General features: G+C 39.3%; 1 protein-coding gene across 2 annotated transcripts; it reads right to left on the bottom strand.

Annotated features, from left to right (window-relative positions):
* Positions 1-1806: 1806 nt before the first annotated feature.
* On the bottom strand, positions 1807-24180 carry ZNF892 (zinc finger protein 892). Of its 2 annotated transcripts, none has more exons than XM_072634700.1 (6): positions 24084-24180; positions 21818-22286; positions 13774-13862; positions 9678-9824; positions 9172-9267; positions 1807-5987 (listed from the first exon to the last, which is right to left on the bottom strand). In XM_072634700.1, exons 4-6 carry the CDS (start codon positions 9820-9822, stop codon positions 4693-4695), a joined length of 1536 nt encoding a protein of 511 aa, XP_072490801.1. In that variant the 5' UTR covers positions 9823-9824; positions 13774-13862; positions 21818-22286; positions 24084-24180; the 3' UTR covers positions 1807-4692. The 2 variants fall into 2 exon arrangements, with proteins under 2 accessions (XP_072490801.1, XP_072490800.1); XM_072634699.1 differs by having other exon boundaries at positions 9678-9804.
* Between the last annotated feature and the right edge of the window lie 512 nt (positions 24181-24692).

The raw sequence follows: 24692 nt of genomic DNA, 5'->3' as shown, positions 1-24692 counted from the left end.
CATGCAAAACATATTTCCATATTAGACATGTTGAAAAAAAAAAGCAAGAAAAATAAAGTGAAAAAAAATTATGCTTCCATCTGCACTCAGATGCCATCAACTCTTTCTCTGGGAGTGGGTAGCATTTTTAGCAAGGCCTTGCCTTGGATTACCATATTGCTCAAAATAGCTAAGTCATTCACAGTTGATCACTGAACAATATCACTGTTACTGTGTATAATGGTCTCATGGTTCTGCTCACTTGACATAAGTCTTCTCAGGTTTTTCTGAAACTATCCTGCCTGTCATTTCTTATAGCAAAACAGGATTCCAATCACATACCACAACTCTCTGATATCTCTTTGATAAAGTTCTGATTTCTCAAATATATAGGGAACTGATTTAAATTTACAAAAATATGAGTCATTCCCCAGTCAATAAATGGTCAAAAGATATGAACAGGTATTTTTCAGAAGAAGAAATCAAAGCTGTCTAGAATTATATGAAAAATGCTCTAAATCACTAAGATTTAGAGAAATGCAAATTCAAACAGCTCTGAGGCACCACCTCACATTTGTCAGATTGGTTACAATAACAAAAAAGGAAAATAACAAACATTGGAGGGGATGTGGAAAAACTGGAACACTAATGTACTGTTGGTGGAGTTATGAACCGATTCAGACATTCTGGATAGCAATTTGGAACTGTCCTGAAAGGGCTGTAAAACTGTGCTTACACTTTAACTCAGCAATTCCAGAGAGACCAAATTAAAAGGAAAAGGAGCTATATGTACAAAAATATTTATAGAGCTCTTTTTGTTGTGGCAAAGAATTAGAAACTGAGGGAATGTTCATCAATTGGGGAATAGCTGAACAAGTTGTCGTTTTGTTATTGATAGGGTCAATTATACCAATAATTTTCCTAATATTGAACCAGCCCTGCACCCTGTTATAAATCCCACCTAGTCACAGTATATGATCTTTGTGGTATATTGTTGTAATCTCCTTGGTAGTATTTAATTAAAAATTTTTGCAACAATATCCAATAGGGGAATTGGTCTAGTTCTCCTTGTTTTTCCTTCTCTTCCTGGTTTAGCTATCAGAACCATATTTGTGTCATAAAAGAAATTTGATAGGGCTCCTTCTTTGACTATCTTTCCAAATAGTTTATATAGTATGGTATCAATTTTCTTTAAATATCTGGGAGAATTCACTTGTGAATCCACCTGGTCCTGGAGAATTTTTCTTAGGTAGACCATTGATGGCTTGTTCAATTTCTTTTTCGAAAACAGTTATATTTCCTCTTCTGTTAATCTAGGTAATTCATATTTTTGTAAATATCCATTTCACTTAAATTATCAGAATGATTTGCATAGAGACTTAGTGGTAGATAAAACAACAGAGTCAGGATTTAAACCAATGTCCTTCAAATAAATATTTAGCATTTTTTCTATGAGTTCCATTAGGTAAAGACCCAGAAAGACACAGAAGACCTTTCCTCGGTAAAGGAACTCAAATTTATTGTAATTTATATATTTCATCATTTTATATGGGGAAAAAACAACCCACATTTCTTACCCCTTGAGAAAGTTTCTAATTCTTGGCTAGCTTCAGTTCCCTTTCCTCTCACACTGCAAAATGCCCAGAAGCAGTCATCTAGCTGGATTACCTTTTCCTTAGAGAGGCCAAAGACCATTCTGTATCAGACTACCACCTGCTTCTCATTTTTCTATCTACTTGGACACATTCCCTCAGATTCCATGAAGGCTACCACTAGATGGTGCACCCGTTCATTTTGATTGTGACATACACTCTACATTCAGCCAGGTTTGTTTTTTTTAACATTCTTTGTTATTCAAGTACATACAATAATGTGACCTGCAATTACAATCACTTTTTATACAGGATTTTTAAAAATAACTATAAAAGAATAGATAGCCAAACCCAAGTCTATGTGCATCTGTGATCTCATCCCCACTTGTCCTCCTTCCAATTTATTTTTATTTTGATTTAGAATTAAATTCTCATATTTTCTAGATTATAAATCCCCCAAGTTTGTAGCCCTACCAAGTTCTAGAGCTTATCTCTGGTCTACAAGCCAAAGTCTGTCCCTAGTACTTGGTCCTAATTGATTCATGCTATTCTATGCATATCGGACACAAAACTTCTCAGAGGTCTTTACAAACCACTTGCAGTTCCTAAGTCAATAAAGAGAGAAAAGATGGCATCTGTCCAGACTCTGAGTTCCCACTTATGTTCTGTCAATCAGGAAGAAGTGATCATCAAACAGAAGAAAAGTTTCATTTATTCTATTACACATCCTTATTGGTTTTTTTCTGTGAATAGTTATTTTAAAGGAAGGCTCATCCCTTTCTTTTCATCTCTTCTCTTCCGCAACCTAGATGCTATCAGTCAATAACCAAATACTGGGGGCTTATTCTCTAAGCCCTGAATTTAGAAAACCATTACATTTTAATCCAATTAATCTTCTTGCTGGCTTATTTAAATCTAGTTTAAAGCTTCTAAACTTTGATTAGTTTAACCTCCCTCTCTCTAAGCCTGTTCCCTCACTTGGGGAATACTTTAAAGATGTAAAGAGAGAATCGCAAAGCACTTTCTAAATTATAAACAGCTATAAAAGTTTCAGCTATTGTTTTCATAATATAAAAAAGGTGGGACTCAATGATCTTTAAAGACCCTTCCAACTATCACCCAACTTTTCACATTGTTTTAAACAGCAGAATAAAAAAATAATATTGCTGTTTTCTCCACAATGTTATTTTATTTTCCTAGGATTAGGTTTGAGCCAAACTGGAGTCAATTACCCTCTATTGTCAGATTATTACCAATGTTTACTTCATTTCAAACTTTTCTCTAACCATATCCCACTCTCAAAATATTACTCCAAACTTCCTACTATAAAATTGGATGATATTTTAGAGGCAGTTTGGCACAGTCTAGAATACTAGACAGAAAGAGTTCAATTTAGACACATTATATGGGCAAGTTACTTAGCATCTGAGTCTCAGTCTACTCGTCTAAAAAGGGGATAATAATAGAACCTACCTCATAAGATTGTTGTGAGGATCAAATGTATATAAAGTGCTTTTTTAAACCTTAGAGAACTTTATGTGAATTATTATCATCTTAAGATTCCATATGTCCTTTCATTTCCTTTAATAAAAGTTTCTGATCCATACACCAGATCAATGCATAAGATTTGGGGGTAAATATGGTATCTATTTTGCATATTAGTTAAGAATGAATAGATCTTTGTTATTATGACACTGGCATAGAGCGAATGAGAGTCATGAATTCTAAACTGAACCTATAGATAACTATAATAACAAATATTCCACTGGACTGGGCTTTCAGGGTACTCCTTCTGCTCTGCCTGGAGAGTTCAAGCTTAGCCAAAGGCCTGAAGTATGATTACAGCCATAAGGCATTCATGATTTTCTCTTCAAGAGGAATTCTTTGATGCCAAATAAGGATTGTTATGGATAAAGGTTTACTCCCCTAACCAAAATGTAAACTCTTTGAGGGACTTTATATAGCAAAATGGGATACCATGTAAAGAGATGACTCTCTCAGCCAGATTCTCTGTCACCAAGGCCTTTTTTCTTCTATCACTAAGGGGTTAAAAGGAAGAAGACAAACTCTATCCTATAGTTTACTGTCTTTCCCTATTTCCTCTTTTCTGGAAATATTTTCTGAAAGTATTTTTTTCCTACTTTGTCCTCTGTAAGCCAGCATATAAGGAGTTCAAACACACAACAAAACTACAGCAAATTCTCTAATACAACCCTGTACAGCTGAGGTAAATAACAAAAACATTCTCAAGCTATTCATCTAGGAAGCATTTAAATTATCAAAAAGTCTTGATCCTTCATTCCTTTCCTTTCTAGTCTGCAAGTCCTTGTTACCGGTCTCCAATTCTTGGGGTTTTAATTCTTTTACTAATCTACCCTGCTCATTAACTGTGGACCTAAGCTGTAGTCTTAAATTTCCCTAAATTGTTGGGGTAGGATTCTTTTGTCTGGCCATAGTTCCATTACACTTAGGCTTCCAAGCGGAACTTGCTATTGTGGGAACCAAAGGCCTCACCAATAAAACCAATGCTCTGGATATCTGCACAGACGAAACTCTCTGACAGCCTTTCTTTTGATCATAGATATTCAGCTGAGACTGCCTTTATCAATAAATACTTCCTGAGTTTTATCCAGTCCTGTTCTTTTCTCTTTTTTTCTCATGCTTTTGTTTTTTAATGTCTTTCTAGACAGCAGTTTCCCCAAATTTTCACTCTAGATCAACACATCTTGCATTCTTTCACATCTAGTTTTTCTAAAAGTTAAGTGTTCCATACTCCATCATCAACACTGTATAGAGTCTCACTCTTTTGAAGGTCATCCCATTCCCTTTCTCAAGGACTCAAAAGCTCACATCACATTACCAGTATAAAGACAATCATTACTTTGTCAAGGAAATCCCTCAGCGTCATCCACTAAAACATTTTAAAATATGCCAGATTCCACATTTATATTCAACACGCCTACTATCAGGATCCCATATAGGACTGCACATCAACCATAACAACTTTTTGGTGTGCATGATCATTTTGTAACTGTCTTACAGTCTTTGCAGTATCCACAGCATTTAATACAGTGCTAGACTCATAGTAAACCCTCAAACTTTTGCTGAATTCGTGGAATCTCTATCCAGTATGAATTCTCTTTTGTTGAGTAAATGCTGAGTGATCACTGAAGACTTTTCCATATTTGCTGGCTTTACTGCCAACATGAGTTTTTCGATGTTGAGAGAGGGAAGAGCTCTGACTGAAGGCTTTGTCACATTCATTACACTTATATGGTTTCTCTCCAGTATGCGTTTTCTGATGTTTTGTAAGGGATGAACTCTGGCTAAAGGCTTTCCCACATTCCTTGCATTTATAGGGTTTCTCTCCAGTATGAGTTCTCTGATGCCGTATAAGGGCGGAGCGGTCACTAAAAGCTTTCTCACAATCATTACATTTATAAGGTTTTTCTCCAGTATGAGTCCTCTGATGTTGAGTAAGAGCAGAGCAGTAACCAAAGGCTTTTCCACATTCAGTACATTCATAGGGTTTCTCCCCAGTATGAGTCCTCTGATGTTGAATGAGCCCTGAGCGGTCACTGAAGGCTTTCCCACATTCATTACATTTATATGGTTTCTCTCCTGTATGAATTACCTGATGTTGAGTAAGAAACGTGCTTTGACTAAAGGCTTTCCCACACTCATTACATTCATAGGGTTTCTCTCCAGTATGAATCCTCTGATGTTGCGTAAGGTATGAACTTTGATTAAAGGCTTTCCCACATTCATTACATTCATAGGGTTTCTCTCCAGTATGAATTATGTGATGTCGAATAAGGGCTGATCGGTGACTGAAGGCTTTCCCACATTCATTGCATTCATAGGGTTTCTCTCCAGTATGAATTCGCTGATGAAGGGTAAGGTGTATGCTCTGGCTGAAACCTTTTCCACATTCATTACATTCATAGGGTTTTTCTCCTGTATGAATTCTCTGATGGAGGATAAAGGCTGAGCAGTAACTAAAGGCTTTCCCACAATCATTACATTTCCAAGGCTTCTTCCCTGCACAAATTCTCGGATCTTTAATCAGGTCTGAATTTTGTTTTAAATTCTCTCCAAATGTATCACATTTAAGAAGTCTCTCACCTGTAGGAACTTTCTGTGGTGTAACAATGAATGACCTCAGGCCAAAGTTTCTCCCAAACTCATTACACTGATGGCTTCTCTCCCCAGTAGTTTTCTTGTGAATAGCTGCATCTTGGTTTAAAGGTTTCTCATAGTTTCCCTGTTGCTCCTCTAACTGTCCTTCACATTGCCAGGTTTCTTCCAACATGGAATCTCTTGTGAGTCTTTCCATTAACACCCCATGGGATAATTCTTCTTCAGAAATGTCCTGCCTTGAAATTAACTCCTCAGTTTCAGGTCTAATATCCCAATCTGAAAGAAATGAAAAAGAAATGTCCCCATTATTCTGTGTTAGAAGGGATCTACTTTAGCTGGAAGAGAATAATGAAACTGAAAACAATGCCTACAAGAGGAGGAACCTGACAGTATTTGAATATAGTCCAACATTCCTCAGACAAGAGTTTCAGAGGTTTAACATGCTGACAAAGGAAAAATGGCCATATGCTCAAGGGTAGGTGGGGTCAAAGGGCAGCTGCCAAGCCAGCTATTCCCCAGGCCTTTGTAAAGACATCAGGATACAGCCACAGGGATAGTGTTAATGGGATATTTTGAGCAAATCAAGGTGTGGTGAAGGAAGAGTTAGCATTGTGGTGACATGAGCTTAAAGAATCTGAGCATCAGTGGGACTTTGCACTAAAGTTCTGAGGGAAGTTTATAAGTTAAGAGAAAGCAGGAATAATTCACAAGAGCTTTAGTGAATGTCAGCAAATGCTAGGACAAGTAAGGAGTCCCACCTGTGGTTTCTGAAAGACCATGTTCAATGATTTGGATCCCACCGAAGAATGCTGTAATAAGAAGTTACCTAAATCTGATCTAATAGTTGTCTGAACCTGGAGTAGGCATGATTATTAGTGACATTTTTGTGAATGAGTGAAGAAGTGATGGTAAGAGAGGCCACAAGTCATTAAAGAATAAAAAAGATGAAGTTTGGAAAAATAATGAAAAACCTAAGCATCAGTGATTATAAAATATGAAATTTAACAGTAGCTGAAAAAGGCAAATCAAGATCAGGACATGTTTCCTGGAAATGCCCAAAGCCAGCAACCTAATCCAGTATAAATTCCTATCAGGGTTACTGTAACAGTTTTCTACGCTCGCCACCCTTCTAATCTGTCCTGTATTTGATGGTCTAGACTAATCCTAACACCTTTTTACCTGATTATACTCAAAAATCTCCCATACATTCAGGATAATGCCAAATTCTTAAATCTGGCATTCTTAGTCTTATGCACTCTAATTCGATGCCATCTCCTGGTATTAACCCTAACCCTATAAGAGCATTACCTGTCCTCTCTTCCAAATCTGGCCTGATCACCTCTAACTCCACGCCTTTGCTCATGCTGATCTCCCTGCAGAGATACTTTTTCCACTTCTCTAATCTCTAGACATCTTCCAAGGACAATCTCCAATTCCACAGACTTCACAAAGTCTTCCTCAACGATACCAGCCCACACTAATCTCTCCCTTTAAAAAATTTCTAAAGTACTGTCTGTATTATTTATTCAGGTACAGTGAATATGTATACTTGAATTGTTACTGAACATTCTGCATAAGTTTCTGCCTTATCTTCCCAAGCAGAGGTTCTAGAGAACAGGAATTTGATCCTCCACTACTTATACAGTCCCGGAGTACACAGCAAGAGTGCTATGCATAAAGCTGACAAAAAAGCAAATTGTCAGGAAAGGTGAGACAAAAACAAGACTATTAGCTAAAAAAAATGTTCCAAAGAGAAAGTTATTTTTTAATAATTAATTTAATTATTAAATTAATTTAATTAAATTAATTTAATAATTAATCAAGCACTTATTAAGAATCTGCATGCCTAGCATTGGAAATAGAAGTATAAGACAGGGTTCCTTCTCTCCAGCTTACAGTAGAGATATGGAGACAAGATCAACACTGTGAAGTGCATATGTATTGTAGTAAGACTACTGCATAGGGAGTCAAGACATCCGAGTTCTAATACCTGCGTGGCTACTAATTCACTGTATGATGTTAGAGAAGTGTCTCTGAGCTGAAGGCCTTCTAACTCTAAAATTTATGATTCTAACATAGTTAGTTACACAAACAATACTACCAAGTATATAACCAAGTGAGATATTTTGTAGCACAAACTATAGTAGGAGTTCAGAGAAGGATGGGATTTAGGCTTAGAACAGTTGAGAAAGGATTTAAAGAACAGGGACTTTAACTATATCTTAAAAATGAAGAAGATGGATAGAACAGCAGGAAAGAGGTGGGACTTTTGCTGTGGAGCACAGAATAGATAAAGGCCCAAAGAACAGAGGGTTCGAATTAGACAGCAATGAGGAAAAGAAACGGTGACTATCTAAGGTAGGGACCAGGTAAAAATAACAACAGCAATAATAACAGTAACGGTTACATTGTGCTTTACGGTTTGCAAAGCACTTAAATACTAACTCATTTATCTTCACCACAACCCCAGGATATAAGGCCTACATTCTCTCCACAGATGAGAAAACTAAGGCAGATAAAGGTTAAGTGGCTTGCTGAAGGTCACACAATTAGTAAGTGAGGCCAGATATAAACTCAGTCTTCCTGATTCCATGTTCAGCACTCCATCCATTGGCACTACCCAGCTGGAAAGGACTTAAAAATTACTGCTGAAGAAGTTAGATTTGATATGGTAAGCAACAAGAAAAAGAGGTAAACAAGTCATGTGGTAAGGATAAGACAACAGATAGACAGTCTTAGCGGTATACTGATACCTCTGAGGTAGCAAAAGTAGAAGGCCCCCCAAAACACTAGTTGGGCCCTCTATAAAGAATTATGTTACGATGTGGACAGAGTCACAGAGGATAAGGCATCATAGGAGAGTTGTACTTTGCAACACTTGAGGAAATAATTACATGATAAAAAAGCAGAGTATCATCAAAGTAAGGAAAGCAACAGGGACTATGTTAGTGAATGAGCTTACTTTAGGAAAGTAACATCTACACAGATTAGTGTAGACACAGTATATATCTGCAAGATTGCAAGAGGGATGGGAATGAGGAAAATCAGCTAGGAAGCTACTGCAGCAAACTATGCCAGGATTAAGGAGGCTCTGAATTGGATGATGAAACTTGCTATTCAATGGTGTAATTCAGTTCAATACCTACAATGTTCCAGGCAGACCTTCCCCAATCTCAATTTAATAGGAGAAGGAATGCTAAGAAATGTACATAAATAACTGTGAGAGGCAAATGTGATGAGCGTAGAAGAAAAGTTCAGGCAAATTACTGAGAAATTGAAGGAAGAAGACATTGTTCAGTCCAGTATGTAAGGGTAACTCACACCATGTGGACTTACTTTTCTCCACAGACACAGGAGAATCTGATGAGAGTTCCTCACAAAATATTTCAAAGCTACAATCCCCACCACTACTTGGACTGTTATTTCCAATAACTCCTCCCTACCTATTTTCTGCACTCACCTAGGTGGGCACCTTTTGGGTCTCTTCTCTCCAGCATCCATGGCTCTTTTCCTCGTTCCAACTGGGGGATTACATCAGGCTTAGAAATTGGAAGCCCTGTTCAGGACAAAGGAAATGGATATTTATGCTGAGGATAATACAACCACTTACCTTTCAGGAAAAAGACCATGATGGAGTGGTGTGGGGAAAAGTGAAGAACTTCTGAATGGTATTCAGTATTATGTTCACAGGAAGGATGCACTCAAGAAAAGCAAATGATTCCTTTTAGCCTCCTTGTTATAAGGACAGAAGTCTCTCATTACCTCTTCAGGTATATGTCAGGACAAAGATGCTACAACCCAAGGGGTAGCACAATAAATTACCCATGTCTAATTAGAAAAAATAAAATGATGCATGAATCCCAAAGCAAAACCAAGTTTAGCTAAATCTGATACTTCCAAAGCTCTTGGATATTATGGAAATGAGAATGCCCAATGAAGAAATTCACAAGGGGAAAATGTCCTTACCCAACAAGACCAGGTTTCTATACCTCTCCAACATCACATCCCTGTACAGGTTTCTTTGAGCAGGGTCCAGTTGTTCCCACTCCTCTCGGGTAACCTCCATAGCCATATCCTTCAATGTCAATGATTTCTGAAAGATCAAATGCATTCCTGCAGTTGGCAACACGAGAGATGACAGAAAGGATAGATAAGAACTGCTCTTTATTAAATTTAATATATGTCAAGTCAAATCTAAGTGCCTACTTGGGGCACAATCCCCAACCTTGAAGTATGTGGCTAAGCACACACATATGAAACAAGGCAACATAACATATATAATCAAGTGCCAAATTGTGTGAGATAGACCAAAATGCTAGAGAGGTTGTAAAGAGATCTAAATACAATGGTAATGAAGGAAGTTTTGAGGAGGTGGAATCAGAATCTAACTGGAAGGCGTTATCAAGAAAGCATGCCTGGTACATGATGGTTTGGGGAAAACACAGGCAAATATACTGAGACTTAAGAGTAAAAGCATGTGATGGGAAAAAGAATATTAGTCCACCTGAAGCCAAAACTTCATGCTGGGAAGCTTTTACTGCAGTCCCCTTCTTGTTGTCTGTGTATTCTGAAATATCCTTTCTGCTATAAACTTCATCTCTTAAACACAATCTTAAGGAGCAGTCCAACTATATACGCATCAAAAATTTTGTGATGAAAACAAGAAAGAACAAGCAGGCTTTTGCAGACTAAACCATTAGCTAAATAACTGAAAGGTAATGAGAATGAGACTCTACTTTGCTGTTTTACAAAAAAAGCATCTAACTTAGTAGAGCAAATATAGCCCCCAACAAAGTATTTCTCACATAAAAGCATATAAAATTCCTTGAAGAGCCGCCACAAGGATAACATAAAGCAAAGCATAAAACAGGGGGATGTACAAGTATTTGTATTGCCTCTGTTATAGGGGATGTACTGCAAAGAGTTCAAATGGAAGAGAAATTCCCTAGAGAGGTGAAGTCGTCCAGCTACTCCTATATGCAAAAAATGCTGAACACATCAAGTCCTAGAATAATCTCAAAAGGATGGGGAACCTGCAGCCTTGAGGCCACATATGGCCCTTCAGGTCCTCAAGTGTGGCCCTTTGACTGAATCCAAACTTCCTTTAATAAAAGGATTTATTCTATAAAACTTGGACTTGGTCAAAAGGCTGCACCTGAGGACCTAGAGGGCCACATGTGGTCTCAAGGCTGCAGGTTCCCCACCCCTGCTCAACCATATTAGTCAAGTCCTCCATGGAAGATTTCACAAAAGTTATGAACAAAATTTACACTGGACAAGAAGGCCTGAATGGAGTAAGGAGTACACTGGCAGAAGGAGGGAATACATCAACATCACAGATTCACTGATGCACGGATGAGGGGTCATTATCACTACAACCTATATGCCAATCATTTTTATTTTTACTATAAATTATTAAATTCACAATCCTATATAAAGTGGCTTCTTGTAAGTAGTGGTTTCCTAAGCTCATTTTTCCCTGGGGCTTGATCCTACCAACTAATTCAGTTACTGAGATGCTTACCTCAGTAACTTATCTTGTGAACGTATATTGTACCCAAGTGCTGATCCTAACTCCAAGATAGGTAAGTATATTTAAAGCTGGAACATTCCCATCACCTTTCTCTTAAAGTTGCAGTTTTAGTGACTTCTTAAAATTTTCAGACTTTTCCTTAAATAGTTTGCAAGAGCAAATAAATCATTATCAAGATTTGTAATTTTCAGATGATTGCTCACAGATTCCACATGGCAGAACTGTATAAGGCAAGGAAGCAGAAGGAAGAACATTAATTTGTCGTGCATATTAGTATTTTAAGAAACAAAAGTACAGGGTTGGTCTGTTCTATGACTACTAGGAAAAGTACCATTCCCAACACAGTAGGGAAGAATTATTTGTCACAAGGTCAGTGCTTGAAACCAGAAAGTCTCAAGGTTTTTCCCAGTCCTAGCAAAATGGGCCTCAGCACACCAGCCGTTTCATTTTTTAAAACATAAACATTTTAACCCATAAAAAATATTTAAGATACACAAGAGAAGATAATAGCTAGAAATAACATACAAGATGAATATGTGAAAATGGTCTTTCCCAGTCCCCATAACCCACCCTCCCCCAGTACTTGAGATTACCTGCAATTTACTCTGTGTAAATGTTTCCATATTGTCTCTTCCTTTAGAATGTGAGGTCCTTGAGGATAAGAGCTGTGTTTTTGCCCTTTTTTGTATACCCAGCACCATGCATAGTGCCTGGCACACAGAAAGTGTTTAAATAAAGGCTTGCTAACTTGTCATCATCAATCTTGAATGTGATTAAAGCTGGGATCAAAAAATGTACTATGCAAATAATACTGTATCGGGCATAAAACTTTTGTTTTGGAGACATGTTATAGCTTATAAAGTTCGAGGCTCACATCTTAGGTCGATCTTTTATACTTCTGATTATCTACTACATGATAGGGTACTCAGAAAACTGACATTTGGGGCTTGTGATAAGGTCTTAAGAAAAACAATGCAAAGCATGAACTATGTATGTATTTTTTAATTCAGAGAGACTTAAAGATAGCATTCTGGGAGCACAAATTATAAGATTTGTGCTTAGAGCTCATATGTCCATGAATGTGCAGAAATTGATAGAGAAGTAAGAACTGATTTACCATTCTTACCAATAAAAAGTAAGTATCATCCTGCTAATTTCTTAAAAGATTATTTTCAAAATAGCCAAGAGATCTGGATCTTGTAGTACTTGAAAAGACAAAAGTTGTACTAACGTTTGGCTATCACTTAGGTGACCACATTACAGAATCTGTGCATATGAGTAGGAACTGGCACCTAAGAAAATGCTGGATGCTTTGTAATATCCTTATTAAATTTTAAAACTTAACATGTAAAAAGGGTACCCATGTCTCCAAATATGTAAATGGCTATCCACACAAGAAAACATCTGCACTATTGTAGAAATAGACGATGCTTACTCCCACCTAAGCTTAATTCACATGATGCTGGGGTTTGGTCATGCCACTAGAGCTTAGTTCTATATTTGGGGAGAGTAGGGCTAGAAAAAGGAAAACATATGGTTTTGAATCTACTTCATTTGACATGAGAAATTTATTATTTATAAGGCAATTTTCTGCTCCTTATGCTTCTAAAAGATGGAAAAGTTCCTATATGACTTGAATTAAATCATCACTCTTTCATCATGAAAAGCAGTCACAATATTACTTTATATTCTCAGCATCTAGCATTGTCCTACATATGGACAAGCAAATGTCCGTTGAAGATGATATCCTGAATGTGTAATCATGGGTAATATCTTCATTTTACATTCTAATTTTTATAAAAGTCATAGGAGGCAGAGGGATGGGAATCCAGACCTATAATTTCAATAGAATACAGAACCCTCAATGTAGAAATTCCCTTTACTGATACAAAAATTCTAAGAAAATTGCCCAAGTAACTACAAGACTGAATACCTTGTCCATTATTTACCAGAGGCAGGACTGAAGCCCAGCTCTTCCTAACTCCAAAACCAGCCCTTTATATACTATCTCTCACAACTTAAATAGACCTGTAATAACATGTGGGAATGATACAGTACTATCTGTCCAATTCAACTCAATAGCTAATGAATACTATACTAAGGCATTAAGTTTGACCCTGGGGAGAATTAGAAGTGTTCGGAAAATACAATGAAAAAAATGAAATCTGCCCTGCCTTCCAGGAGGTAACACTCTATAGGTATGAAGGGGAGTGGGGGTGGGATGGGAGGTGGAGATAAAGGGTGAAATGCAAGATGCACACAGAAGAATAATTTGAAAAAACGAGGGGGCATACAACTAGAACAGGGCACAGAGTTCTAGAAAGCTTCATGGAGGATGAATGAGTGAACGCTGGCTAGGGAAACATTAAAGGAGGCCAGAACCTCTTGAATCTATTCAAGTATAGAACACATTTTCTACCACTAAGCTCTTTGAATAGGGTTCTCTGAGATGCGCCAGGCAAGGGAAGAAAATGTGTCCATTCTTTGAACTGACACAGCATTTCAGGAAAGAAAGAAATCATCAATCACCTGGGACTTGGCTGTCACGACCACAGCAGTCATTCCATCCTCCCCTGAAGTCTTCTTCTGAGAAAGGGCAGAATCTTGAGAAGGCAAAACTAGAGGAAAAAAAAGAAGAAACTTTTAAGAAAGTAGCCTCAGGGTTAAGTCGGAAATTCCCCCATCTAATGGGAGTCACCTCTGATGTACTACAATAGCCTCCTAATTGTTCTCCCTACTCCTGGCCTCCTCACCTACAGGTAGTTTCAACTTTCACACAGGTGCCAAAAAAGAAGGAGTCCTTAAGCACAGGTCTGATCATATCATTACCCTGCTCAAGAAAAACCAATAGTTTCCTATTGTCTCTAGATTGGAATACCAATTCTTCAAAGTCCTTCATAATATGGCATTAGCTTCCCCTTCCATATTTTTTACACAGCACTATTCTCCATCTTAAAGTCTGTTTTCAGAATTCAGCATTCCATATGCCACCTTCATGCCCATGCCCAGGATCTCCATCCTCACACTGAATCTCCCAGCAAAATCTAGGCTTCTGGAGGGCAGGCTGTTTTATCATTTTGTTGTCTTTGTATCCCCAAAACACCTTGCATATAGGAGTCATCTAAAAAAATGTTAAACCGTACACTACCATTCTCAAAGAGGGAAGTCAAATGGGAGCCAAGGAATCAATCCCACCATTTTCTAGCATCAGAAAACAATCATGAATGATGACTTAAGGTAACTTAAGTCTAACACTTTCCTTATCCTTATGGTAAGTTGAAGTTCGGGCAGAATGAAATAAGGAAAACAGGAAAGATTACAACTATAATAATGTAAATGAAAAGAACTCAAACTCTCAGTGATTTTCATAATCAATCTTGGTCAAAAAAAACCCAAAAAAACAGGTAACAAAACATACTTTCCCCCCAAAGCTGAGAGGCAGGACACTATAGAGGCAGAATGTTCACCCTAAAGCTGGGACCTCAAAAGTCATCTTAATCCAATTCCCTTAGAGAAAACTAAAGTCCAAAGAGTCGTGGCTTGGCCTTATGAATCTAGGTCCTCTGACTTGAGGCAATGCCCTTTCTTCTATACCATACATTATTAGACATGGTCCCCATATCTGCTGCTTTGTCTTAACTGTTTTTCTTTGTTATGACAGAGTCTGATTCCAAAGCTCCAGATGTGGCGGTAGAGAGGCTCCACCAAGAAACAATCGGGAGGTAAAAATAAAAACCATCAACCAAACTTACTTTCTTTAACACAAGAGTCCTGGTCTGGGAATGAGGACCTATGTTGTAAAGTCACATTTCTATCTCCTATCTGCTGTGTGACGTACAACATAGCATTCAACTCTGTCCTTCAACTATGCCACTTATGGGAGGAAAAAATTCTTATGCTTTTCTTGGGCTTGGAAGATATGCAAAGAATTACTTTGTGGAATTCTTTCAAGAAACTGCCTTTCTAGATGGTATATTAAGAAATAGAAATATATTCTTTCTATAAAAATAATTAGAAAGTCATGAATGCCAGTCTAGACTCTGTCATTACCAAATGACGGCACCTTTTTAATTAAAGTTTTATTTTAATTCTGAATTTGAACCACAAAATAAAAGCAGCATTTCCTTATACACAGAGTAAAAAAAGACTGCACCTGAAACTGCTGCTCTCGATTATGTATAATGTGCTTTGCTTTTCAAATATATGATAAAGTCAACATGTAACTTTAGAAGCTGTTCTATTTGTCTGTAATTCTTTCTGGCCTTCTTTCTGCTTTCTTCTGCACTCTGTTAAAGATGTTTCGATGACCCACCTTTCTTTTCCTTCTCACTATCCTAGCCCCCTCTGTACCTTATATACCCAAAACAGGAGGGAAAAAAAGTCATTTCAACAAATATGCAGCCAAGCAAAACAAATTTCCATGTTGTGTTGGCTGTCTGAAACTGTAGGTCTTATTTTGTATCTTGAGTCCATCACTTGTTATGAGCAGGTAGCTAGCAGACTTCATTATGACTCCCCTGGAATCACAGTTAATCGTTGCATTGATAAGAATTCCTAAGTTTTTCGCTTATTTTTATTTATAATGTTATCATAACTTTTCTCCTGGTACTGCTCAATTCACTGTATCAGTTCATACAAGTCTTCCCAGGTTTCACTGAAATAGTTTCTTTCATCACTTTTAATATAATATTCTGTTACATTCACACACTATAATTTGTTTAGTCATTTCTCAAATAATGGGTAAACTTTTAGTTTCTAGTTCTTTGCTAAAACAAAAAAAGCTGACATATATATGCATGTGTGTGTATGTACATGTATGTATGTATGTATGTAGTTTTATGCATATGGGTCCTCTTCCTCTTTCTTTGGTCTCTCTGGGGTACAAACCCAGTAGTGGTACTGCTATTACTCAGAGCATTTACTATAATATCTTAAGCAATGACTTTCATCTATCCAAACCTATTTCCTAACATGTAAAATGGAAATGATATATGCCCAATGTGCCTCAGTGAATAAGAACAATGTAAAAACAAAATATAAAAGTAATATGACATGTAAAAATATAATTCAACAAACATTTATTAAAAACCTACAATATGCAAGGAATTGTGCTGGATATTAAAAATGCCAAGACAAAAGTGACAGTCTCTGCCTTCAGGGTGATTATATTCCACTGAAGGAAAGAACATGTATAGAGATGAGTAAACCTAAGACAATCTTGGGGTAATCAGGAATGGGCTACTATAGGAGTTAGTGAGGTCCCCTTCACTGGAGATCTTCAACTTCAAGCAGAGGTTAAATGACCACTTTTCAAGTATAAATTACAGTAGGGATTCATTTTGGTGTGGGTTGGTCTAGATGGTTGAGTTCCCTTCCAACAATATTAGACTTCCCATAGGATGAACTTTAAAGGAAGCAAAGGACTCTAAGAGGCAAGAGTAAGTCAACCAGCATTTATTAAGCACTTCCTATGTGTGAGGCCCTGTGCTAAAAGCTGCAGGGATAAAGAAAAGAGCTACACTCCAAGAGGTGCACAACATGTAAATAAACACATATAAGATACATACAGAAGAGATGGAGGTTATTTCAGAGAAGAGGGTCTGGCAGCTGAGTAGACTGAGAAAGGCCTACTGCAGAAGGTAGCATTTGAGCTGTCTTGAAGAAAGTCAGGGATCCTAAGAGGCAGAGGTAAGGAGAGGAGAAAAAAACATTACAAGCATGGGGTATAGCCAGTATAGCCAGTGTATAGGCAGAAAGAGAGGAGATAGAATGTCATGGACAAAGACCATCAAGTACTCCAGCATAATTAGACTGTGGAGTACGTAGAGGAGAGTCAAATGTAACAAAACTGCAAGCAGGAAGGGACCAGGTTGTGAAAAATTTAAAAGCCAAATAACTTTCTATTTGAATTTACATGTAACAGGAAACCACTAGAGTTTACTGAGGTGGGGAAGGTGGCACATGTAACATGGTCAGACTTACATTTTAAGAACTAGGGTGGAGGGGCAGAGCCAAGATGGTGGAGTAGAAAGGTGCATATACTCTAGCGCTTCCCCCACAGCCCATAAGATACCTGTAAAAAAATGACTCTCAACAAATTCTAGAGCAACAGAAGCCACAGAAAAACAGAGTGAGAGAGGTTTCCAGCCAAAGGTAACCTGGAAAGCCAACAGGAAAGGTCTATCTCACATGACGCTGAATGGAGCAGAGCCCAGCCCTGGCCGTGCAGCACTGAGAGGAACAGGACCTGAACAGACTTCCAGGGCAGAATTCCCAGCAGGGAGGGTTCCAGATCCCTCAACCCACAAGTGACAAAGAAAGCTCCAAAGGTCAGTGTGGGAGGGCTTTCACAGCTGGGTGAGAAGGGAACAAGGTCCCCCCAGCAGTGGCCCCAGACGGTGGCAGAGGTAGCACCGGTAGCAGCAGCAGCAGGCAGAGGTCAGCTACAATGGCCGCAGAAGCAGCCTGGGTCCAACTGTCCAGGAAGTTCAGCTTAAAGCCTCTGGGGGAATTGAGCAGCTGATCTGTACCTCAGCCCTCAATGGTGGCCCCACCCCCCCCAAAGCCCCTGGGGGAACTGAGCAACTGATCTGAATCTCAGCCTTGAGCACGGTACTGTGGGGAAGAGGAGCACTAGGACCCTCCTCTTGACAAAGGATTCAGAAGTCAAGTAACTGGATGGGAAAATGCCCAAAAAAGGGAAAAAAAATAAGACCATATAAGGTTACTTTCTTGGTGAACATGTGTCTCTTTCCATCCTTTCAGATGAGGAAGAACAAGGCATACTGTCAGAGGAAGTCAAGGCTTTTGCCTCTAGTACCTCCAAAATGAATATGAAATGGGCCCAGGCCACAGAAGAGCTTGAAAAGTCAGTCAGCAGTTTGCTAAAGGAGAACCAAAAAAGGAAAATGTTGAGGAAAATGACACCTTTAAAAATAGGTTAACTCAATTGGGAAAAGAGGTCCAAAAAGCCAATGAGGAGAAGGAGGCTTTAAAAGAAGAATTAACCAAATGGGAAAGAAGGTTCAAAAGCTCACTGAACAAAACAGTTCTTTAAAAGAGAGAGTGGAATTCAGGGAAGCTAATGACTATGAGATAAATCAAGAAGTTAGAAAACAAAACCAAAAGACTGAAAAAATAGAAGATAATGTGAAACATCTCACTGGAAAAACAACTGACCTGGAAAATAGATCCAGGAGAGACAATTTAAAAATTATGGGACTACCTGAAAGCTATGATCAAAAAAAGGGTCTAGACATCATCTTTCATGAAATCATCAAGGAAAACTGCCCTGATAGTCTAGAACCAGAGGGCAAAATAAATATTGAAAGAATCCACTGATCACCTCCTGAAAGAGATCTGAAAAGAGAAACTCCTAGGAATATCGTGGCCAAATTCCAGAGTTCCCAGGTCAAGGAGAAAATATTGCAAGCAGCTGGAAAGAAACAATTCAAGTATTGTGGAAATACAATCAGGATAACACAGGATCTGGCAGCTTCTACATTAAAGGATCAAAGGGCTTGGAACAGGATATTCCAGAAGCCAAAGGAACTAGGATTAAAACCAAGAATCACCTACCCAGCAAAACTGAGTATAATACTTCAAGGGAATAAATGGTCATTCAATGATATAGAGGATTTTCAAGCATTCATGATGAAAAGACCAGAACTGAATAGAAAATTTGACTTTCAAACACAAGAATCAAGAGAAGCATGAAAAGGTAAACAGGAAAGAGAAATCATAAAAGACTTTCTAAAGCTGAACTGTGTATATTCCTACATGGAAAGGTAATATTTGTAACTCCTGAGACTTTTCTCAGTATTTGGGTAGGTGGAGGGATTATATGTAGACATAGAGTACAGATTAAGTTCAATCAGAAGAGATGATACCCATTTAAAAAATTAAATTAAATTAAGGGGTGAAAAGGAAAATACTCGGAGGAGAAAGGGAGAAATGGAATAGGGCAGGCTATCACTCATAAAAGAGATACGAAAAATCTTGTTCAATGGAGGAGAAAAGGGAGGAGGTGAGAGGGGAAAAGTGAAGTTTACTCTCCTCACATATGGCTTATGCTCACTAAATTTAGTATGAAAATCTATCTTATGCTACAGGAAAGTAGGGGAGAAGCAGACAAGTGGGGTAAGGGGGATGATAGAAGTGAGGGCAAATGGGAGAAGGGAGTAACTAGAAGTAAACATTTTTGTGAAGGGACAAGGTCAAATAAGAGAATAAAAAAAGGGGGGGACAGGGTAGGATGGAGGGCAATATAGTCAGTCTTACACAACATGACTATTATGGAAGTCTTTTGCAAAACAATACATATATAGCCTGTATTGTATTGCTTGCCTTCTCAGTGCGGATGGGTAGGGAGGGAGAGAGGGAGAGAAGTTGTAATTCAAAGTATTAGAAACGAATGTTGAGAATTATTATTCCGTATAACTGGGAAATAAGAAATACAGGTAACGGGGTATACAAATTTATCATGCCCTACAAGAAAAGAGAGAAGATGGGGATAAGGGAAGGGTGAAGTGTGATAGAAGGGAGGGTACATTGAGGGAAGGGGTAATCAGAATGCAAGTTATTTGGGGATGGGAGGAGGGGAGATATGGGGAGAAAAATTGGAACTCAAAATTTTGTGGAAATGAATGTCGAAATCTAAAAATAAATAAATTTTAAAAAAAGAACTAGGATGATACCTATGTGAGTGGAGAAAAGGAAACAGATGAGATGTCATGATGGTATTAACAAAAGGATCGGCAATGGAAAGAAGTTGACATCCAATTTGCCCCAGATTAGGAAATTTTGGATCTTGCCACCAAAATTAAAATCATCTAAACTACAATCAGCTAGCTCCACATAGAATAAAATTTCCTAGTATACACTTTTTAAAATGGAGCGAGGGATTTGAGAGTAAAGGATACTGTAGAGTTCAAATGATGCACTAAGGTGTCGAGACTGGGAAGGAAGCAGAATGTAATCAAGGCAGGGGGAATGTCCTGGGAAAGAGCGGAGAGATGGAATGGTTGGAGGTCACAGTAAGGATAAAGAACAAGGGTAAGGGCTACAGGGCACAGGGAAATATGGGATAATACAGGACCTGGTAAGACACAAGCATTTCAGAGTCCGTGAACATGGAAGCAGAACACTGGCAGGTGGTGGCAAGATCATGAGTGTGACTACCATCTCTGTGTGTGGCTAAGTGAAAGAGTAGATCATAGAAATTCAGTAGACCAAGAACTAGAAAATCAGGTTATTTGAGAGAATTTTAATATATAAGTTGAAGACCCCTGGTAGGAGGACAGATATTGGAATAGAAAAAGACTGTGAATTAGGCATGAACTCACTGAATTATGAGGTAAAATGTCCTGAGGAGTCAAGAGATAACCACCACCAGAATGTGGATCCGGTGCTAAATTTGGATGATGTGCACTCTTTGGAGAAAAGCAACTGAGGGTGCTGGAGGGAGAGCCTGGTAATCAGAAGTAATGAGCATTCCAACTCCCTTGCCATGAGCAGTGAATTGGAGAGCTCCAAGTATGGCCACTACTGGAAAGACTGACAAAGGAATCACAGCTAGCAGAAACAAGCCTGATATGAGTGACATGAGTGATGGAAAGAGTGAGAAAAGAAGAGATTTAATTTGAAATTAAAATTTGTTAACTATGAAGCAGACTTTCGAGAGAACATAAAGAAAGGCACTGGCAGCTCAGGAGAGGGACAGAGGATTGGGAAAGAGGAGGGCTGAAGCAGATGGGACTAAGAAAGTGGACAGCCAAGGCTGACGGCAATGGGGGGTGAGGAGTTAGTAGCAAGGGGTTTTGTATCACTGTAATAGGGAAAGCATAAAAAGAAATAGGAGAATGTTAACCATTGAGGAATGAGTTCAAGTAGAGTATCAGTGAATGGGAAGAGAACTGTGGAGGGAGAGAGGTGTAAATGTTCTAGGTCATTTCTCAAAGACCACATTCATGCTAGGTATGGCTGACCACGGGGACTGCGTGGCTCCAATTAAGCCTCTTCACAGTAGGCATAACAAGAAGGAGATATGGCCTTAACTCTGGGGACAAAGAGCCGTCAAGGCATAGGAAACTGAAGTGGAATGATACAAACTGGACAAAGAATGCCAAATCCTGTGGACACCAAATATGCCAGTTTGGCCTTTATATGGAATGCATAAAAGGGAGTAATGTGAAATAAGTTTGGAAAATAGAGGTTAGAGGCACACTAACCAAGCTGAGGGGTTTGTATTTTCCCCAATTCTTAGAGTAAAAAGCTTAGAAAGGAGTAGAACATCTGAACTATCCTTTACTTCAAAACCCTACCATTAAGTGCAAACAATGGAGTATGGTCTTCATCCTGGTGCTTAGAGGAGAGCAAAACATGATATGTAAATAAAGGTGAAAACTAAGCTGAAAAAGTAAAACTCAGTTGAAATCCCTAACTTCTTACTTACCAAGTTTCCTAATCATTTATTTACCATACCCAGTATCCTCTTTGCTATGTTTTCTACTTTCCCCACTCCTGGGAGACTAACCCCTGCTCTAATTGGCCCCATCCTTCTTTTAATACTTACCTCTCTCTTCAAGAGTTTGGGGTAATTTTTCCATGGTCACCCCTTCCTTGCTGCCTTGGTAGGTTTTAACTTCTCTCAAGTCTTGATCTCCTAGGGGTAATAAAGGAAAATTTCTCTAGGGCCCAAAGCTCCAACTTGCTTTGTTTCCAGCCTCTTTCCTGAAGTTCTCTCTTGGAGTCAGATTTGTCTTCTTCCTAGAATGAATTATGATTGTGAAGGTATGTTCTGCTTTCACTCTCAAGTTCCCAACTTGTCCATGTGGAATGAGGATTTGGTAGTTTCAGGAAAAAATTTCTTCATTTGGGTTTGATTTCTTTTCCTCGAAGTTCACATATATTTCCTTCAGTTAGTAAACCTTGTAGAATACTGGTCCCCTGGCCTCTACAAATGAGGATTAAGAGAGCAGCCCATGACAGGATGTTGTCAACCAAAGAGATCCACCAGCCTCATCCAAGGTCTTTCCAGAACCCTGGAACACACATATGACAAGGTGAGCATCAAGCAACTGGGAACTGTCTTCAAACAGGCACAGAGTTGATTCAAAAACACACTTAAGATTTTAAAATATTAACTCATGCTCTGGATGTGGAGATAGGAAAACACGAGTTTGAATGCCACCTTAGGGATTTACTATTGTCAAAAGTGAATTTTGGGGAGGACATAACTGACTCCATTTTGCAACACTGTCTCCTTCGCTATCTCCCTTCCCACAATCTCTTTACAAATTTAGAATAATTCCAGGAACTCACCCACTTCTCTTCATTCATCTAATAAGGTGCATATAGTAGCAGCTTAACAAATGCTAATTAACTAACTAATAAAGAAAATACTGTCTCCTTAGGTGTGGTGTAAATGGCTATGCTAAAGGCCTTTGTAACAGCTGGAGTATTTTTTTCCTTTTACTAAAAATGTAAGTTTACTTTTCCATATATCTTGTATGATCTTACCCAAAATTCTGCATCAAGAAGCTCAAGAGAAAAGAGGCAAGGGAGGAGAGAAGGAGATGGAGAGAAAGAAGTATGTATTGCACAGATGACACATATGTATATATATGCATGTGCACGTGCATATTCATGTGTCTACATATGTACATACACATGTGTCTCTGTGTGTATACATATATGGAACTGTGAGACACACACATTTATCAACTCCTGATGGTCTAAGTCATATCCTTGAGTAGATAAACTGCAGGGTACCTGTCTGTCAGTAACCATGCTATGGCTAGCAACAACCCTGAAAATTCTTGCAACATTTCATCTGTATCAGTCTAGCCTAAGCAAGTCACTTAGCCAGACTGTTTCCTCATCCGTAAAATGGGGATAAAAAAAGCATCACATGGTTGCTGGGTAAGGCTCAAAAGTAATACTGATCAAGTGCTTTGCAAACCTTAAGACCCTACTAAATGGTGGATAATATTACTACATACCACTTTATACCACAAAGTAGATTTGGGGGTTTTTCCTTTTAGCAAACTCTTCCTTTGGCACATGCAGTCAGAGCGTTCCAGATCGTGGGCTGGGAGCTCAGAAACAGTCCTGCCAAAGCCCACTTCTTACACAAAAGGAAAGTGGAAGCAAAGGTTTAGTGACTTGTCCAAGGTCACACAGGGGTTGGATTTACAGTAATTATAATAATAGCTAACATTTATATAAAACTTACTAGGTACCAAGCGCTTCATAATTATATCATTTGATCCTCACAACTACTTTGGGAGGCAGGTGCCACTATGATCCCCATTTTACAGATGAGGAAACTGAGGCAGACTGGGTTAAGTGACTTGGCCAGGGTCACACATCCAGTATCACACATCCATGTGAGGCTGGATTTGCACTCCGGTCTTGCTGACTCCAGACCACTTCGCTGCCACAACCTGATTGATTCTAGACTACTCTTTCTCTTTCCCCCTTGGTCATGACATTCCCAGACCGGCCTCAAGAGCGGCTGGGGGGCTCACCCTGGCTCAAACACTGCCACACGCCAAAGGCCAAGATCACACAAAACAGGTACGCCCCAAAACGTACAATCACACAACACATGTGCAAGCACATGCCAGGAACGAGGGGGGCGCGCGGCGCATGCGCACATCCTCCCGCTCAGCCCCTCCCCCAAGAGCAAAATCAGAGGCCAAAGGCTCCCGCCAAGGGATTAAAGTCAGGTTCACGAGGGGGAACCCGGAGCTTCTTCCTCCAGTCTCTGACTCCTTCGCCCCCTACCCCACCTCGAGGGTACACACCCACAAACACCCTCTCCAAGTTTAACTCACCTCCCACGCGGGAGCCGGACCAGACTAACAAAAGGACCTACGTGAGACCGGAAACGGAATTGCCCTTGGCCCTAAGATAACCCCCCCCCCCCGTTATTAACCAAACTACAATTCCCAGAATCCTTCGGACATAGTTACTTCCGGCTTCCACATTCCTATTTCCCACAAAGCCCCAAAGATGCTAAATCGGGAGACAGTCCTTCTGCGCCTGTTGCTTCCTTCTCGAGAGGTCTCGTGCTTCCGTCTCTGGCTGACTTCGGCGCCGGGCCGTTCGGAACGTAAGGCTTTGCTCCGATCAGCCCCACGCTGCTCCGAGCCTGCAAACAAAGCCCCGGCGGAAGGAGGTGGGAGCGGGAGATGAGTCACGGTTACCATGGAAACTGACCCAGCCCTCCGCCAGCGTGGGAAGCGTGTTGCGTAGCGGGAGTCAGTCTCCGTCTCTTCCCTTCACCTGCGGCGGCGGCAGAGAGAGAACTTGAGCCTCTCTGGCCAACCAGATGTGTGTGGTCACTGAGGACAGAGAGGGTGCGGCCAGTGAGGGGCCTCCCCTTAGGTAGCGGTGAGTAACCAGATTTTCATCTCGTGTCGCAGAGCAGTCACCTGCGCTTC

The sequence above is a fragment of the Notamacropus eugenii genome, chromosome 1 (assembly GCF_028372415.1).
Source record: "Notamacropus eugenii isolate mMacEug1 chromosome 1, mMacEug1.pri_v2, whole genome shotgun sequence".
NCBI classification, from domain to species: domain Eukaryota; kingdom Metazoa; phylum Chordata; class Mammalia; order Diprotodontia; family Macropodidae; genus Notamacropus; species Notamacropus eugenii.
The sequence above is the reverse complement of the archived record's forward strand: the minus strand, read 5'-3'. Positions and strand labels throughout refer to the sequence as shown.

Coding starts and splice junctions, on each gene's coding strand:
- ZNF892 (XM_072634699.1), bottom strand. CDS start 21,851: ATGGAAAAATTACCCCAAACTCTTGAAGAGAGAG. Junction 13,863..21,817: donor CCAAACTCTTGAAGAGAGAG/GTAAGTATTAAA, acceptor TTTTTCCTCTAG/TTTTGCCTTCTCAAGATTCT. Junction 9,805..13,773: donor TCGTGACAGCCAAGTCCCAG/GTGATTGATGAT, acceptor TTGATCTTTCAG/AAATCATTGACATTGAAGGA.